At 31.6% G+C, this 17,452-nt stretch overlaps 1 protein-coding gene across 1 annotated transcript in view; it reads left to right on the top strand.

Moving 5' to 3' along the window:
- Positions 1 to 2,023: 2,023 nt before the first annotated feature.
- Positions 2,024 to 17,452, top strand: part of LOC129957338 (glypican-6-like) — a 240,701-nt gene continuing 225,272 nt past the window's right edge. The window contains exon 1 of the mRNA XM_056069607.1: positions 2,024 to 2,449. Within this exon, the coding sequence (XP_055925582.1) occupies positions 2,233 to 2,449 (217 nt within the window). The 5' untranslated portion in view covers positions 2,024 to 2,232. The remainder of the gene's footprint in view (positions 2,450 to 17,452) is intronic.

Raw genomic sequence — 17,452 nt, 5'->3', positions numbered from 1 at the left:
TTCTTTTATATCTTCCTTCCCCTGACTGAATGTATTTTTTGATGATTCGGCGAACCATCTCCGAAACATTTCTAATAATATCTTGCAGTTCTATTAATTTTCTACGAGAAAGCTTTCAATTAAATGTAACTTTTAAAAACGTCCAACGAAACATCTGAATATCGTATGATGGTTTATTTACATTTGATTGGTGCCATTCAACAGTAAGTAATAAAAGCGATTTCTTTGCCACGGAGATTAAGAGTTTTACACATATAGATGTTTAATATAGTATGCAAATATCATTACACCAATTTTTATTACATCATATAGGGTGTGTGTGTGTGTGTGTGTGCGCTGAGACTACAGTCTAAATTGTTTGACTAAAAGTTATCAAATATAGTGCAAATATTCTTTGAGGGTTTGGAATGTACATCTTGGAGCAATTTTGTATACTCTAATTAAAATTTTAACTAATTGAAAATTAAGTCGTATTTTAGCGTTTATCTACTATAATTTCCAAAAATATTGCAACACAAAAATGATTTTTAAATTATCTTAAAATTAAAAAAAATATATCTTTTCAGTAATACCTGCTAATTTTTTTTCTATTTTTAATATTTAAAAAAATATATATTTTAAATAATTTAAAATAACCAATATGATTCATCGAGGCTGATTGACCTAAAATAATCTAGATTATTTTAAATGAATAATGTTTAAAGCTTTATAACTCGATCGAATTTGTTCTCAGAAACTTGAAACGTTTAAAAATATTTTACTGCATATAATTCACAAGACTGTAAGACATTTGAAAGACATAATTTTTTGAGAAGTACATTTATTGACTGAAACAAAATAAAATATTATTTATGTCATTTAAAATCTTTTGAAAATAAAGTTAAAAATTGAATTTTATACTGAATCAAAAAAATTTTCACTCAATGATTTCCTGAGATATTATATAAGTTATAAAGAATATGCGGCAATACAAATTAAACTTTAATACTGAACGATTCTATTTTCTATAATCGTATTTTTTAAAAAACATGTGAATCAGCAAAGAAATTTTTATATTAATTGAAATTCTGTCATTTCCGTTTCAAATTAAAGTTTACATTTTATAGAAGGTGAGAAAAAATTAATGAGATTTTTAGCACAATTAACAGACCAGTATCAGACTTCTATAATAATTTAAGTTATATGACTATCAAAATTTAAAGCTTAAAAATATTTTGCAAAAGAAACTAATTGCATCAAGTTGGGTAAAATATTTAAGTGAAAATTTTAGCATGCATTCATTCCGGTGAATCAACCGATCGTTTAAGGCGGTTTGTATACACGTGTGTGTGCTTGCTATGACTGAGGTGATTAATCGATAATTAATAATGATTGATAAATTGATTTATCACTTTGGCTGATTTTTATTAATAATAACAGATTAATCACAATGGCCATAACACAAACATATACACATTATGAATTCATGATGAAAATAAATAAATAATTTTTTAAAAAATTATAAATTAATTTATTTGTATTGGCTGAAAGTAATTTTTTTAATGGCAAATTAAAACAAACATTACTTGAGCTGACAATTATTTATTCACGAAAATGGTAATAAGTCACAATTTTTACTCAAATACAAATGAACTTCGCCACCGAATTTTTGTCATTTCCTCGATTTTGAACGTATTTCGGAAACTTCATTCATTTATTCATTCATTTTAGATGCTTTGTTGGCGCCATCTATTGCATTGAATGTAAACTAAATGCTTCCTTTTGTTTGGTTTGAGACCTCTGGCTGTTCTAATGTTTGCGATGCGCCTTAGAATAAATAACAATTTTAGAGTTCTAAAAACTAGAAATAAACGGTTATAAAATAACTATTTTAAATTAATTGAAATTAGTTTTATGAAAGTATTTTTGTGTTATTCTGCGAAAATACTGAAATCACCAATACGATACTCCATTGCAGGGAGGCATGCGCAGTATGCGGAACAGCCAGTGAGTGCTGTCAAAATGCACCTTGCTGCTCCGATTCAATACTAGAATGGTTGTTGAACGAAGTCGATGGACTCTTCAGCCTTGTGAAACGATATGGGAGTGCTAAATTTCAATTTATTTAAACCTAGTTTTTATTACTAGCTGTACAACGTCTTTCTTTCCGATTCGTAAAAAGAATGACTGAATAGTGCTATCTTAAAATATATATATTTTAATTTTGTTATTGGTATTGACAAACCAGAAAGCATGGCAACTCGCATGTGTATATCAGGGAATCTCACCGGACTAGTGTGTATAGCTATATATTTATTAGTTTCTATGTACTGTGTAAAAGGTAGTGGCGTACTTAGTACTGTATCTTCGCATCCTAAGTCTTCAAAAGAAATTACGTGTACGGATGTCAGATATGCGTATACTTCAAAAGGTTTTAGTAACTCAGATGTCCCATTTCATGCAATATCAGGTAAGATTTATATTTATGTACTTAATTCTTCCCCTAAAATACAGTCATGCTCTTCCTTTTTTCTAATAACTGGGAATCAATTTTTATTCAAAATTACACGAAATCCATACGTCTGCTACATTAATTTGCGAAGTTTTTATATATATGAAACTTTTACATTTATTATTGTCATGCTCTAGTCAGGCATTATTTTGATTGTATTTATTCAAAGAGTTTTGAAATCAGACTATTTTTTGTTACTGATGTTCCTTATTTCGTTACAATAATTTGTTTTAGTTAGAATACTTTCGCTTTTGCTAATATGTTTAAAAGTTTTAATAGCAAGAAATGCTTTACATTTTGTATAATTTTCGATTAATAAATATCGTTTATTGTCTAAAAATACATTGTAAATTTGTTCTTTCGCTTGTTAAGAATTATTGTCTTAGAATAATATAATTATTTAATATCGAATGAAAAGTCGTTTATTAATTATAGAAACTTAAAACTGTAAAAAGTATTATCAAAATGTTTGGAACATTATTTAATAATATAGATCAAATTGAGATTTTTTTTTTAAAAAAAAATTATTTTTATTAATTGTGTATGGAAGGAATTTTTTTAAAAAAATTCTTGTTGAAAACGTTATTTTTAAGTACATCAGAATTTTTCTTCTTATTTCTTAGAAAAGTTTTTCAAAATTATTTGATTTTTGAAATTATGTGCTGAAAAATTTCACTAGACATTTTCTTTTGTTTAAATCAAAGTATATGGTATTTGTTCATACATCTTTAGAAATTCAAAAAAGTAATTGTAAATAAGATTATAAAATTGCATAAATTGTAAAAATGGTTATAAAATTGCATAAATTGTAAAAATGGTTATAAAATTGCATAAATTGTAAAAATGGTTATAAAATTGCATAAATTGTAAAAATGGTTATAAAATTTCAAAAATTATAAAGAGGACTATAAAATTTCAAAAATTATAAAGAGGACTATAAAATTTCAAAAATTGTAAAGAGGATTATAAAATTTCAAAAATTGTAAAGAGGATTATAAAATTTCAAAAATTGTAAAGAGGATTATAAAATTTCAAAAATTGTAAAGAGGATTATAAAATTTCAAAAATTGTAAAGAGGATTATAAAATTTCAAAAATTGTAAAGAGGATTATAAAATTTCAAAAATTGTAAAGAGGATTATAAACTTACAAAAATTGTAAAGAGGGTTATAAAATTACATGCAAATTCATCGAGTTATTTTCGAGAATTGCTCTTTATTTAATGCCGAAATAAAAGAATGTTTGCAAGCATTTGAGCACTGTTCATTTTCATAGTTGTACAAAGTGACATGGATACTTAATTAAAGCATTCAAATTTATGAGCCATATTATCGAATATTCAGTTCTATATAGCTCTCATGTTAGAATTTTTATGCATTTTAATGACTGATTCAACGAATAATTTAATTTAATTTCTTTTCTTTGATTTACTATCCACAAACTTATTGATCACGAAAACAGATTGTGTCCCTTAAATCTAAATAGTTTGTACTTTAAAATATACTTGCAGCGATTTTCACTTCCTTTTTAACAGAAATTTTTTATTTCATTTGGTGTAAAATAATTCTTTTGGGGTAAATTAATAAGAAGATTAAAAATTATTTCTTTGGTGTTACTTTTGAATTTCCAGAACTATTTTGATCTTAAATTAACCTTACAAAAAAAAAAATGCCGGTGATTTAAACTATTACAAAATTTAAACGAATCTTTTCTTACAAAAAAAATTCTAGCAATAAAAGTTTGTTAACGATCTTTTCTTATACTGGAATGTGCGTTGAAGCGAATCGTTCGTAATTGTTCCCAACTTCGTGAACAAAACTTTTTTGTGTGTGTGAGCGAAACTAATAGTTTCTGCTCTGGCATCAGTAGTATGTCTTAGGTCCACCGAGGGTAATTTTCTCTTATCTCTTCAAAATTTGTAGCATCCATATCGTAATTTAACGATAACACGGTAGATAAGGCACCTCTGCAAAGGATGTTTATTTTTTCTAATATTAGAATTTTTTTTTTGTTTGCTTTTGGATAAACCTGTAAGACTTGCAACTATGAGATAAGAAAGGGTTTTGATGATGCCGGCAAGAAGACTCGAAAGTATTCTGCTTGTATTAATGTTCTGTTTGTGTTCGATATTTCATTCGATTTAGTTGGTAAAAGCATTTGGGACATACTTAATGATTCTCATAGTAATTTGCATTAGTCGTAGCAAAACTTTCATTAAACTTTTAAATTTTAAAAATATTTCAGGCTAAATTAGATATTTAAAATTCCGTATAAATAATACTTCAAATTTCATTTGCTTGATTTTTTATTTAAATTCTGATAATATGGTATTCCTAGCATAAGATGTCCTTAATCTTTAACATTCCTTGTCAAAAATGGCTACAATATTAAATTTAAGACGTCGTCAGGCAAAACTGATACTTTTGACATTTTCATTTCATATATATATATTCTCAATCGAGTATGAAGTGTAAGGAATATGAAGTTGAATGACAAAATCGTGCACGCACTCGAGTCCTTTAATTCATTCTCTTGCGTGACCTGAAGATTTAGTTGAAAAGTATAGATCAAGTAGCTGTTATTTGTCTACTAACTTATTTTCTTTTCTGATTCGCTTATTTGATTTTTCGTATTAAGTGAATGTAATTCATCAAAATCAAAGTTATTTTTTTAAAAAAAATCGCCTCTAAATATAACTTTATTTTTATTTTCTTGCTAGGGTTAAGCGGGTTAAACATTTAAAAGGCTCTACCTGCTTAACATTTTCCACTTAAGTATTGTTGAAAATATTTTTATAGTAGTGTAGCTTAACATTCGAATAAAATCAATTTAAAAAGAAAAAAGTCTGACTACCCTTTGATTGAAATTTAATTTAAAAAAATTTTTACATTTCATTTTTACAGATGAATATGTTTGCTTCATATTTTATTTATATATTCGTTGAAATATATTGTCTAATACTTGGATTTTGGAATAATCTAATATAACATTTTGTGTAATTATTTATAAAGCGAAAAAGCTGCTGGCACAGTTTGATCTTATAAATAATGATCAACAAAACAAAAAATACTAACAAAATATACGAACGAAAAATTAAGTTCGAAAGCTTTATTTAAATATCAAATAATTCTTAGCCATTTTAAAGCTTGAAAGGGATGCCATTTAAAATTTTCATATTGGAATATACTTCATTTGTCATCATAAATAAATGTCTAATTTCTTAACCAGTTAAGCGCGTTCGACGTGTATACATGTCAATCCAAGTCTTCTTTCAATAAATGCCAATAAATAATCTCTAATCTAATCAAAATGAAATTTTATTCGCTTTATTGCGACTTTTAGTAAAATTTACAATGCAATCATTTGTATTGTACATGCGTCATTGCTTGATTTTAAAAAGGAAGGATTGAGGGACCTTAAATAATAAATTTTACAATTAATGAGTTAAAAGCTATAACTTTGAATTTTTGTACAATATGTGGAAGGATAAGAGCAATGAAATAAGGCAATAAAATGAAAATGATATTCTGGGCTTTTCTTTGTATAATAGTGCACCTTACGAGATAAGAAATATATCTATATAACAAATATTATCTTATCTGTTAAGCTAAAAATAGTTAGATGCATCTTTGAAATACTTCGAAATCCTACCATGGCGATAAATCATAGTTTGTTATGCATTTCCCTTTTAAGTTTCCATGTCAAATCCGTGCCTACCTGTTTCAAGCCTTTCGTTTCGAGGGGAGGGCAGTTTGAGTTATTGGCCGTCAGGAATGGCATTCAAAGAAAAATGCCAATACTGACTTTTTATTTCTACCAACCAGGCTTCTCCTTTCCCCTTTTGTACTATTTCAAGGGTCCCACCGCTTGCAACACCTGAGAAAGGAGGGAAAATTGACCCCCGAGTTTCAACCATTGTCCGTCCCTTCCTCCACACCTTACATTTTTGACCGTAAGTAATTTGAAGGTTAAAGGTATGGTCAGGAGTCTTGTGTCATCTGCGATTACCTGTGGGTTCTTAATCTGAAAGTTAAATAAAATTCTTTAGGAACACGCTTTCTTTCTTAGAAGGTTGCCTTGTTGTTTTGGGGGAAAAGGCACAGGCCTTTTTAGCTCTTCGTATTTAATTAATTTAGATTTTTTCCTCCTTAGTTTGAATCCCAAATATTTTTAAGTGACTGTTTAGGTTTTCCAATAAGGGAGAGGGGAGGAGAAAAAACTTCAGTTCTTTATATAATGAAAATGAACATGGCTAAGATATAAAATTGTATGTGATTTCTCCTTTAGATGAAGACATATTATATTTGTGTGTCTTTGCTTTAATTTTAAACTATTTTTACTTTCTCGTATGTGAAGTATAGAGAAAGTATTGTAATCGTAAAAAGTCATTCGAATTCACCTGTAAGAAGAAACTTTTGACATTTTAAAACTTTATTCCATCACGGGAGGCATAATTTGTACAGATAAAAAGCGGTAAAAGATGCGTCAGACTACATCGCGGCACAAGAACAAAAGAGGCCAAATTTTTCCCTTCGATCATTTTACTATGAGATTTTGATAGGGCTTTCTTTAATACGTGTAGTCTTAAGAAAGAAAAATTTCGGTATATTTAAAAGTTCAAGGATTTCATCCCTTCACTCGAAGCGTGAGAAAATGTTGAAGTGAACAGTTTTATAGAATGCTTGTTGAAATAAATGAAAAATAAGAATTGGGTCGGGAAATAAGAGAACCTTTTAGAATAAAGTTAATATGAGCTAAATTAAGATACAAATTTGGAAATTAAGACTTAAATTAGAATAAGAGATAAAATTACGTATAATCTCCTGAGCAACTTTCAGTGCAGATAACGATTATTAACCCTTTGCGCGTGGGAGCCGCTTCTTGCTCACCACTTACTTATTTTGTCGCGATAAAGCGAGCGAAAGTGCAAAGCGTTAAAAAATTGTATGATGTTTCCGATTTTTACAATATTTAAATTTATATCATTGGAATAAAAATTATTTGCATTTTAAAATGGTTAAAAAATAGTTTGTGCTCTACTTCGTAGATTATTGGCGAAAACAGTCCATAAATATCAAAATTTGACTTGTTTTTAATAAAATTTTTTAAAAGAAAATGATTTCGAGGTGCATATTTCCAGAATTCAATACAAAATATGATCATTTAAAATTCAACTGAATTTTATGCTGATTGCCAACAGGACACAATCGTCTTTAATTAGCATTGAACATTTTAAATCATTCGAATTTTTAATGTATTCTCTCCAACTTCGAAGTGACCAAGTTCCACAGCGTAACATTATCTAAGTTCAATACAAAGACATTCATTTCCGATTCGGCAAGCAATGAAAATATGCATTGCGGTTTCTTTCAATTAGTTTTTCTCTGAAATGTTTGTAGCTAATAATTTGTAGGCAATCATTTTTTTTATTGTTGTTAATATTCTCTTTTTCGCAGAAAGAACAGGCTTGGTAAAAAAAACATATTGTTTTGCAATCACGTCCGAACCGGATTTAAATTACAAGAATCAACAAAAAGTGTCCGGTGACAAAAAAAAAAAAAAAAAAAAAAAAAAGAGACCAGCTGCTGTTACTTTCTTTCGGCGCTTACCTATTATTGGTCATCTCCGAAAACTGTTGATCCAGCTGCTTACGGAGTCTGTGACCCCTTTTACGATCCGAAAACAACTCACAGCGCTCGGCTTTATAATGAACTATCAGATTTTGGTCTCGGCGAACGCATTCGAGTCGAGAGTATCGAATGTCACGCGATCTTGAAACATAATAATCGGCCATTCTAAAAATGCCCAGGTTTCAATTCGGCGGACGTTTTAATGCACGACTAGAATAAACCGGACCATTCATTAAAGCTCTTTGCTTTATCTCTTCTGCTTTCCTCCGGTGCCGTTGGAGGAGGTGTCATTATTTATCTAAATCTCTTGTATTTAGATAACTTTGCAGCATATAAAGGCCTTTCATTTTTTTTTTTTTTTTTCTTCTGACTGGTGATTAAAATCTGTTGCCGATTTTCTTAGTATGCTGGCTATTGTCGCATATTCAAATGCATTATATCGGCATTACAAAAAAAAAAAAAAAAAAAAAAAAAAAAAAAATCTTTTTAAGCTGTTAGTTTGATTTTTAATAGGTTAACGACCTGGAACTAAATAATATAGAGAAGCTTTCTAAATACTTTTTGTCCTCTTATTCCATTTTGGTAGGAGAAAGAAATAATGTATTTTCATAGGATTTTTCTTCCTCCTTTTAACTTGTACGATTGATGTGGGCCTTGTTGGCCTGTTGGAAAATTCTGAGCTTCAAGGTTTCAGGGTTTCAAGTTCATAACCTGACTCCATGAAAAACTACCATATTGAGAAGATTTAACCTTTTCGCCGTCCTCTCCTGTCAACGATAATTTGTTTTTCGCCGCATTAAAACATATAAAAATAAAATTTCGAAAAAGTAAATATTTAAAAGGCGCTTTCAACGTTTAAAAGATTTAAAATGTAAAAGAACGCTTGAAGCGTGTTACGGCCGCACTATAGAAGTTTTACTTGAACGCGCCAGACGCTTTACGGACGACGAAAATGTTTATGTACTTTTAAAGGTTAAAATATCAAACTTCTGAGCCGCTGGTATGGTGCAGAAGTTTCGAAGAGAAAACTCAGGTGTCGTCCTCGTCTTCTGACCAGGACTCAAAAATTCCGTAGCATGTTGCAAATTATCCATAGTCTTGCTTCAAAATAGGACATAATTAGCTAAGCCAAACTTAGTATGCTTGGAATTCTGTGGATTTTAGATCATTCACTTTCTTGCATTTCATATTATCATAAAGCTAAAATATTTTGGAATTGAACAAGATAAATTTGAATTTCCGTTAAAATTCAGTTCAGAGACGTTACCCCCCCCCCCCCCCCAATTTTTTTTTTCACTTCTGAATCGTTTTCTTTATTAAATACCTTTATTCATTCAAATTGCTGCTGAAAAATGTATTAAACCAAAAAGCATATCAGTTGGAAAATAAACACTGAATATGCGAGGTATTATTTTGAATAGTACAAGTGTATTCTTATTATATGTACAGTAAATATACAAAATGCGCAAATTGTATTAAATGTACAAATGTGTTCCATTCTTTGATTTGGATAAATCGCTAGAAATAATAGCAGTCGTAACTTGAATTTCATAAGCATGAAATTATATTTATGATCAAGATAATTTTCCGACTCCTGCTGCCAAATCTATACACTCAACATGACGAACTGGTTTATTTACCAATCCGCGAATGTCCTTGCAGCTGAAAGTCCATTTGTCACGAATCTTTATCCATTTTTCTTCCTCTTTCCATTGAAAAACTACCGAGCGGAAGTTGGCCAAGATAGATTACGATTCACCGTTGCTGTCATCCAGGCAAGCAATTTTCTTCTTGTTATACCTGCCAATCATGCCTCCCCCCCTCCTTGTTGACAAGCCAGGGGAGGAACGCTGGCATAACTGTACAAAAAAATCCACTGTCTGGAATGATTATTATATTTATCCGTATATTTAGCAGTCCACAATTCGTAAAGAGGCCCCCATCAGGATATTGCAGACGATTCTGCTGTGGGGTGGGGATCAAGTGCCTCGTCTGAAGAGACTACAGAATCGGTGGTTTTGCTTCGTTCTCGTCCACACCCATCTTTGGAGGAGAGCAGACGATATTTAATGAGGGTGGATGAGAATTTCATAAGCACGGGGAATGAGTTTTGTGAGGGCTGGAAAGGAATCATTATTCTTGCTTCCCTCCCCGCTCCTTCCTATTTCCTGTTTGGTGCGTTTTCAAGTTACCAGAAGGCTTGCTTTCTTGATTCGGAATTTTTCTTTCGCCAGATATGCTTAAACAGGTAGTTTTCCTGGAAATCTCTGATTCTTTTGAAATGAGTCTTTTTTTTTAATTTTTTATCCTGTGGTTTTATTTATTAACAAGAATTGGTTCTAGAATTCCTCTCCTCTTTCGTTTTTAAACATGACACAAGATGCATTTCATTCATTCAGTTCACTGATAATAGTCATTTCGTGTTTTATTACATAGAAGGAAATATTTTCGATCACGTTAATTTTCAAAATTTAAAGCATCGACTTAAAATCTTTTTTTTTTCTCTCTCCTATACGAAATAATGATGCTCTTATTCACCATCAGCATCTTTTTCTCAGCTTACGTGGCGACACACGACCAAGGTAGGCACAGAGTTCCGGTCAGTCCCAAAAGAGAAATCCTCGCTGCGTTCGTCTAACTTTCACTCGTATGTGAAGTATAGCCGGCGTCCTGGCATTAGGGGTAGCGCGTCTTCCCCGTGATCTGGGCGTCCTGGGTTCGAGTCCCGGTTCGGGCATCGTTGTTCTGTGTTCTATCTATGAGGTGTGTGAATGTGCTCCCCTGTAAAACGGGGTTGTGCCAGCGAATGTGAGTTTCATCTTCATATGAGCTAGAAGTCAGACTTCTGCCCTTGGGTGCTCAGGGATCTTTACCCTCAGAAGCTACTGCAACCCCTTTCCGTGGTAATGCGGACACGACGTCATCATCATCATCATCATATGTGAAGTATAGAGAAGGTATTGTAATTGTCGAAAACTGGAACTCGAGATTTTGACGAATCTTCACGTTTTAGTCTTTCCGGAGTTCGAAAAGCACATTTTTGGGAAACGTCTATCTTTTTGTGACAAAGATAACTCGAAAATAAACCGAGCCAGAGGGATGAATTTTTGTTTTAATGGATTTGGGAGAAAGGCGTATAAATCATAAATTCGATTTTCGGTTTGTATTAACAGTATGCCAAGGGTTAATCGCCAAAAAAAAAAAAAAAAAAAAAGGCCAATTTTCACACGATAGATGCAGCAAAAATTCTAAATTCATGCCAAAAATTAATATTTTGTTACTATTAAATGTTAATGCTTTGCAAGCCGTTTTCTGGGATAATGCATTTATTAGAAGGTGTCCGAGAATGTTATGGGAAGACACTTCAACTGGTTAAGAACTGTACATCAAATATTTGGTCTTTTAATACATTGCGCATGGCGCTGCCAGGGCCCGCACATTTTTGAAATCTCTAGAAGTATGTTTGGCGAGCAATAGGATGCATATATGCACATTTTTAATTTGCATTTGGTATTATATTAACATGAACTATTCTTAAATATTATATATTTATACATGCATTTATTATAAAACATTTTTTTTACATTTTAACTATTATTTATTTCACAGACTTGAATAATGCTTTAGAGTGTTATATTTGGTAAAACATATTCCCTTGTGCAAAGGTGTTCGGCACGATTTGCAGCAGTATCTTGTTTTGGGACATTAAGGACAGCTCATGAGTTTCCCGTGTTGCTTGTCCCGTCTGTTATTGCTTCATAAATAACAAAGTTACGATGATTTTTGAACGGGCGTTTGCTCAAAAATTTGCTGTCCCATGCGAATGTCTTACAGATTTTTTTGCGGTCCTTAAATATTTGCCTCTGTTTGGTTATACATCGATTTAGCCGGGGGGGGGGGGAATTAAAAACGAGATATCTCGTGACCTGGCCACAGCATGCGGCCTGCTGAAAACGAGAAATCTCGTTATCGTACACATTTGTGTTAACAATGTGTTGAAGTATTAAAAGAAATGAATTAACCCGAAAGCGAGGTTCCACAGCGCCTCATTGAACGCGAAACTCACCCTCTCAACTGCATGAGTGACTTAATTTCCACGTAACATATCGCTACTAACCTTAGAGTCGTTCCACGCACGGAGAGTGCCGAACAAAGCACCTCTTATGCGCTACCAATTATATAAATAACTTCATGGCTTCGACTCGAAAAACAAAGACATTTTTTCATCCATGTTCTTCTGCCATCTGTCTTTGCTGTAAAAGACTGGAACTAAGTAAAAAAAACAAAGTAAAACATTCCCTCCCCCTCAAAACATTCCATTCCATCCCCTCCTCCATCCCCATAGTAGTATCTCGACTACCGCGTGTGTGTGTAAACAGAAATAGCCCGAGCTCCTCCCACCCTCCTCGCCTGTCATTCGGGGCGCTGCAGAAGATTTAAAAAGTTCACCGAACTGTGGATGCTCGTTCTTCTTCTCCTGCCTGGTGTATAAACCTTCATCGTTTCTAATTTGTTGCCTGAGAATGCTACAAAGAATGGCTTGTCACTGCAGTTGCCATGCCCTTGTCGTAGGCTAGACGTAGCGTGCTGATCATGGATGTCGGCTGAATTTCATCGTTCTGATTGGGAATTTTATGTCTTTACTTTTATAAAATGAGGGGAGTGGGTAGAATTCTGATGTTTATTTATTATTGATAATATGGAAGGGTGGAGTGAAAAAAAATTATATTGTAATATTAAAACTACTGTATATCTAAAAAGGCCCCTATTATAAAAACGTTTTGTAGCAGTTGCATTACTCTGTCTTCTCTTTTGGATAATAGATGGCGATGCCTGATTAGGTACGCATCCCATAATGCATTGCGATGGTTATTATAATGAGATGTGATACTGTTCTGATAAGATGAGAGCGCGTGTATAGTGTTTGTTTTGTGTGAAATGTGATCATTAAAGAAATGTTTCCGAAAACATGGGTATTCTTGTTTCCACTGCATGGATCGTAATGACGATCTTCATTCCATCCCAGTTTTACTTTCTCGTGTGCGTATAAAGTATTGTAATCGTTAAAAAGTTCGAATTCCAGATCTTGGCGAGTCTCCGCGTCAAAATGCCTGTCTGTGACAAAGAAAACTTAAAAACGCTTGATGCTGATGGTCTTTACACCAAATGTGTTGATTTCTTTCAAATTTTCAAAGTGCCCGTTTCTTGCACTTTCCAGAGGAAATCTGTTAGTCCGGCGGTTCCAATTATTAAATACGATAACTTCAAGACGAAAATAGCTAGATAAATAAAATGTGGCAGTCTATAGCTTAGACTTGTATCAGAGTTTAAGCTAAATCCGACGAAGGGGGTTGACCGTCTGTTGGTTTGTACACTTTTTGCGTTCGCTAAAAAACACAGTGACTTAAATGTATCAAAGTTAGTATGTAACTTTGTCACTGCAATTATAATTCTGTATCAAATTCTGGTTTCAATCGGTTTAGGAAAACGCTTCTAAAATATAAATTCGATTTTCGGATACTATTCGCCACAAGTCAGGGATTAATCGCCAAAAATCTCGCTACGGATCACACGATAGATTCAGTGAAAATGGTAATTTCGCGGCATAGATTAATATTTCAACTATATATGCCAAAGCCATGTGAGGCATTCTATACCTTACCCAAGTTCAACAATTTTTGAGGGTGGGGTTAAGGATAACACTTTTATTAGATGTAAGCTAAATCAAATTTAATCTTCGATTGCCCAATGAATTTTAAAGTTCTGCTTTCTTTTCTAATATATTTGTCGTAACTTACAACAATGCATTCATTAACTATAATAAATCCGACACGGATCCATGAGATGTTGAAATGAAACTATTAGAGAAGTTAAAAATTCGACACTTAATGAGCTTTGAAATCGACGGATTGTGCGTCAGCTTTCAATTGTGCGTTATGCTTGAGCATGCGCATTTGAGCGATCAATCTTGATTTATGGGCACTGGTTGATGCTTTTCTTCCTTGCCAGTTTATATCATGCTACTTTTATATTAAAGTTGATTATAATCTCTATTATTAGTGCGCATTTTACTAGTCAGTGTTCTGGGATTCATATTATTAGCTTTCAACTTTTCAAAATTCGTTACTAGTAATTTTATGCAGGATTTTAAATCCTCTCCTGCCTTCATTTCTTCACTGTACTCTTTTATGCCGATCTTTTTCGTCCGAATTTTGCCATAATGACAATGCATTTGTTTGTAACAAATAAACAAATAATTGAAAATGACTTCCAAAAGTAAGCTCGGGTTCTTATATTACCGTTATTAGAATCTGCATTAAACGCGGTTCCAGGGCAATCAGCAACTAACAACTTAAACTTTTCAGCAAATAATATGCTAGTTTTAATATTGCTTGAATTGTCATTTGTAACAATGACATGAGCATAATTATGAAAATTTAACCTTCGTTTCTTATGACTTCTGTTTTTTGGTCGTGAAAGAATATCGCATATTTTCCGATGATGAATTTTTCCTCATTTAACTTTTCAATTACTTTTAATTTTACTGTTTTCCTTCTGTTTTTACTACAATTGACTACTTTAGAATAATAGCTTTTTGTAATTATTCCCATTTCTGTTTCAAAGCAGTATTTGCATGTATAATTCATATTCGAGTTGTTCTTTTCACCTTGATTACATTGTCTTCATCATAACTCGAATGATTTAAAATGTACTCTATTATTAAAGAAGAAAGTCTTTTTAATTCACTGTCTTGCGATTGGACATTTCAAGTTCCTTCTTTGCTTTGAAGTTTTTTTTTTCATGCATTTTGTTTATTTTAATGTCATTTTTTTTTTTTTTTTTTTTTTGTCATTCTTCGAAATGTTATCTGATTCAGCTACAAGCACTTTAATTTTGAAGTATAGATTAAAAAGTCCTTGCATTTATGTAATGAGGCATCGAAGATTTGCCTCCGATGATTCGACAAATGATAATTTTTTTTGAAAGAATTTATTATGCATTCTCTTTTTGAAGTTTTCTTAGTATTACGATATTTTTTATGGCATTTTCTTATGTAACATTTGTCAACCTATTGCAATAGGTATTGAACTTTTTTCCCATACATATTAGAAATTATTTCTTAATATCGAATATCTGTTAATAGCAAACCAATTTCAATTTTTGTTTTATGTCGTATGTATGTATATCTAATAAAGATGAAAATGTGTGTTGTGGCGTGTTGCTGACCAGATCATTTGACCTACAGGTAACAAATCTGGCATATGTATGTAAACATATTTTTTAACAGTTGCGTGGCCGAAGAGAAGACACTTCTGAAATTTTAATTTCGATTTATTTCCTCCTGGGAGAGGCATACTATGTACAAGAATAAGTGGTAAGAAATACGACAGTCTACATCGCGACACAAGAGCAGAGAAGCAAAAGAGCGAAATTTTTCCTTCAGTGGTTTTTACAATGAGATTTTCGACACGTGTCGATTTAGGAACGGGAAATTTAGGTATCTTTATCCCCAAATTTAGGTATCTTTATCCCCTTTTTATCCCCAAAATCCTTCGGTACTTTGAAACAGGGGGTTAATTTAACTAAATTAGGTATCTTTAAAAGAATGTTAAAAGCATTAAGGATTTTTATCCTTTCACTCGTAGCCTGAAAATCTGATGAGGTAGCAGTTTTGTATAGCACGTGTAGCATTAATTAAATAAAATTGTTGGAATGGGATCAGGAAATAAGAGAACATTTAAGAATGAAATGAATATGGGCTAAATTAAGATAAAAATTAGGAAATGAATCAGGATTCAAATTAGATTAAAAGATATCATTACATGTATACTTTGAAAATCGGCTATGTGCTCCCCGGAACGATTTTTTTTTTTGAAATTTTAATTAATAAAAATTTAAGCTGAATTTTGGTGTTCTCCCGCAATAACTTAAATATCGCAAAAAAGTTAATTTTACACTGCTTCAAAAAAATTTTTTTTGAAGTATTTTTTATGATGTCAATTTAAGAGTCGTGCAAATTTTTTCTAAATGTTGATATTTAAAAGAATATTTTTCATTGTTCAAATAGATTTCATTATTACCTTGAAATTTAAAACGTTTTCATTGTTTAATCCACTCTCTGATTGCATGGTTTTTTTTTTTTATTCTTGAAGTATAAAGAACAAGTTTGTTTATATCTGTAAAGTTTACTAAACATGTAAAACAATATCGTGAAATTTAAAAGATAAAAGGACAGGATATTTACATTTTTTTAATAGCGTTATGATGTCATAGGACTCATTTCCATAAGAAAGGTTCATATACTGTATAAACTGAGTATATGTAAGTAATAATTAAAATAACACATTTAATGTCTGATAATCTGGCGGAATCATGGTTATGAAGTTATATCTACTCAACTTAAGGAAATGTAACCAATACAAAGAAGTTTTAAATAAGTCCCTCTTTATTGCCATTAAAACTGAGTGAGTGAGTGAGTGATGAAAATTTGAATCTTTTTTATAAAAACGCGCAATTTTAGACTACTCCATCGGCCGTCTCAAAAAAGATATGCTAATCATCGCACATGCGTACAAAGGTACACACCGACAGACGGTGAATCCTTTGACGTGTTTCTTCACAATTTGATATAGGTCTACTATTTGGATGCTAAAAATGCGTACAAAATTTGATTTTTCTAGTTCTTCCGTTAAAAAAAAAAAATGAAGTAGGCAAAGTATGCAATCATTTGGGGCCCTACCATTTGAGTTTTTTTATGCTGTGTTTTGAATGTTAATTTCATGATTTCATCTAATTATTAAAGCCATACAGTCGAAATTATTTAAATGAAAACTAAGTTTTATTTTAATTTTGAAACATCACTATATTAATATTTCTAATTAGCATTTGCTAGTTTTTCTTTGTTTTATAATTTTTGTAGAATTTGTGATTGGCGCTTTGTAATTTAAAAAAAGTTCCATCCTATAATTATTTCATTTCATCCTGCTGTTATCATATTCATTTATCACAGGGAACGTCTTGTTTGGCGTTGGCATACAAGTTACGAAATATTAATTTTTGGCGTGTTTTTCGGCGATTAATCCTTCGCATACTATTAATAGCATCCGTAAATCGAATTCGTGTTTTAGATGCGTTTTTCCCGACAGATTGAAAAAAAAAAAAAAAAAAATCTGACCCAGAAGAACACTTGTAGTTAAAAGTGTTCTTTATATGCCATGATATACCAAATTTGATATATTTAAGTCTTTACGTTTTAGACTTAAATATATCGCGTTTTAGACTTAAATATATATCGCGTTTATATATTTCTGAAAGTACAGGCAGACGGTCCA

This window comes from Argiope bruennichi, chromosome 11, assembly GCF_947563725.1.
Source record: "Argiope bruennichi chromosome 11, qqArgBrue1.1, whole genome shotgun sequence".
NCBI lineage: Eukaryota > Metazoa > Arthropoda > Arachnida > Araneae > Araneidae > Argiope > Argiope bruennichi.
Note: the sequence above shows the minus strand (reverse complement) of the source record. Positions and strands in the feature narration are given on the sequence as shown.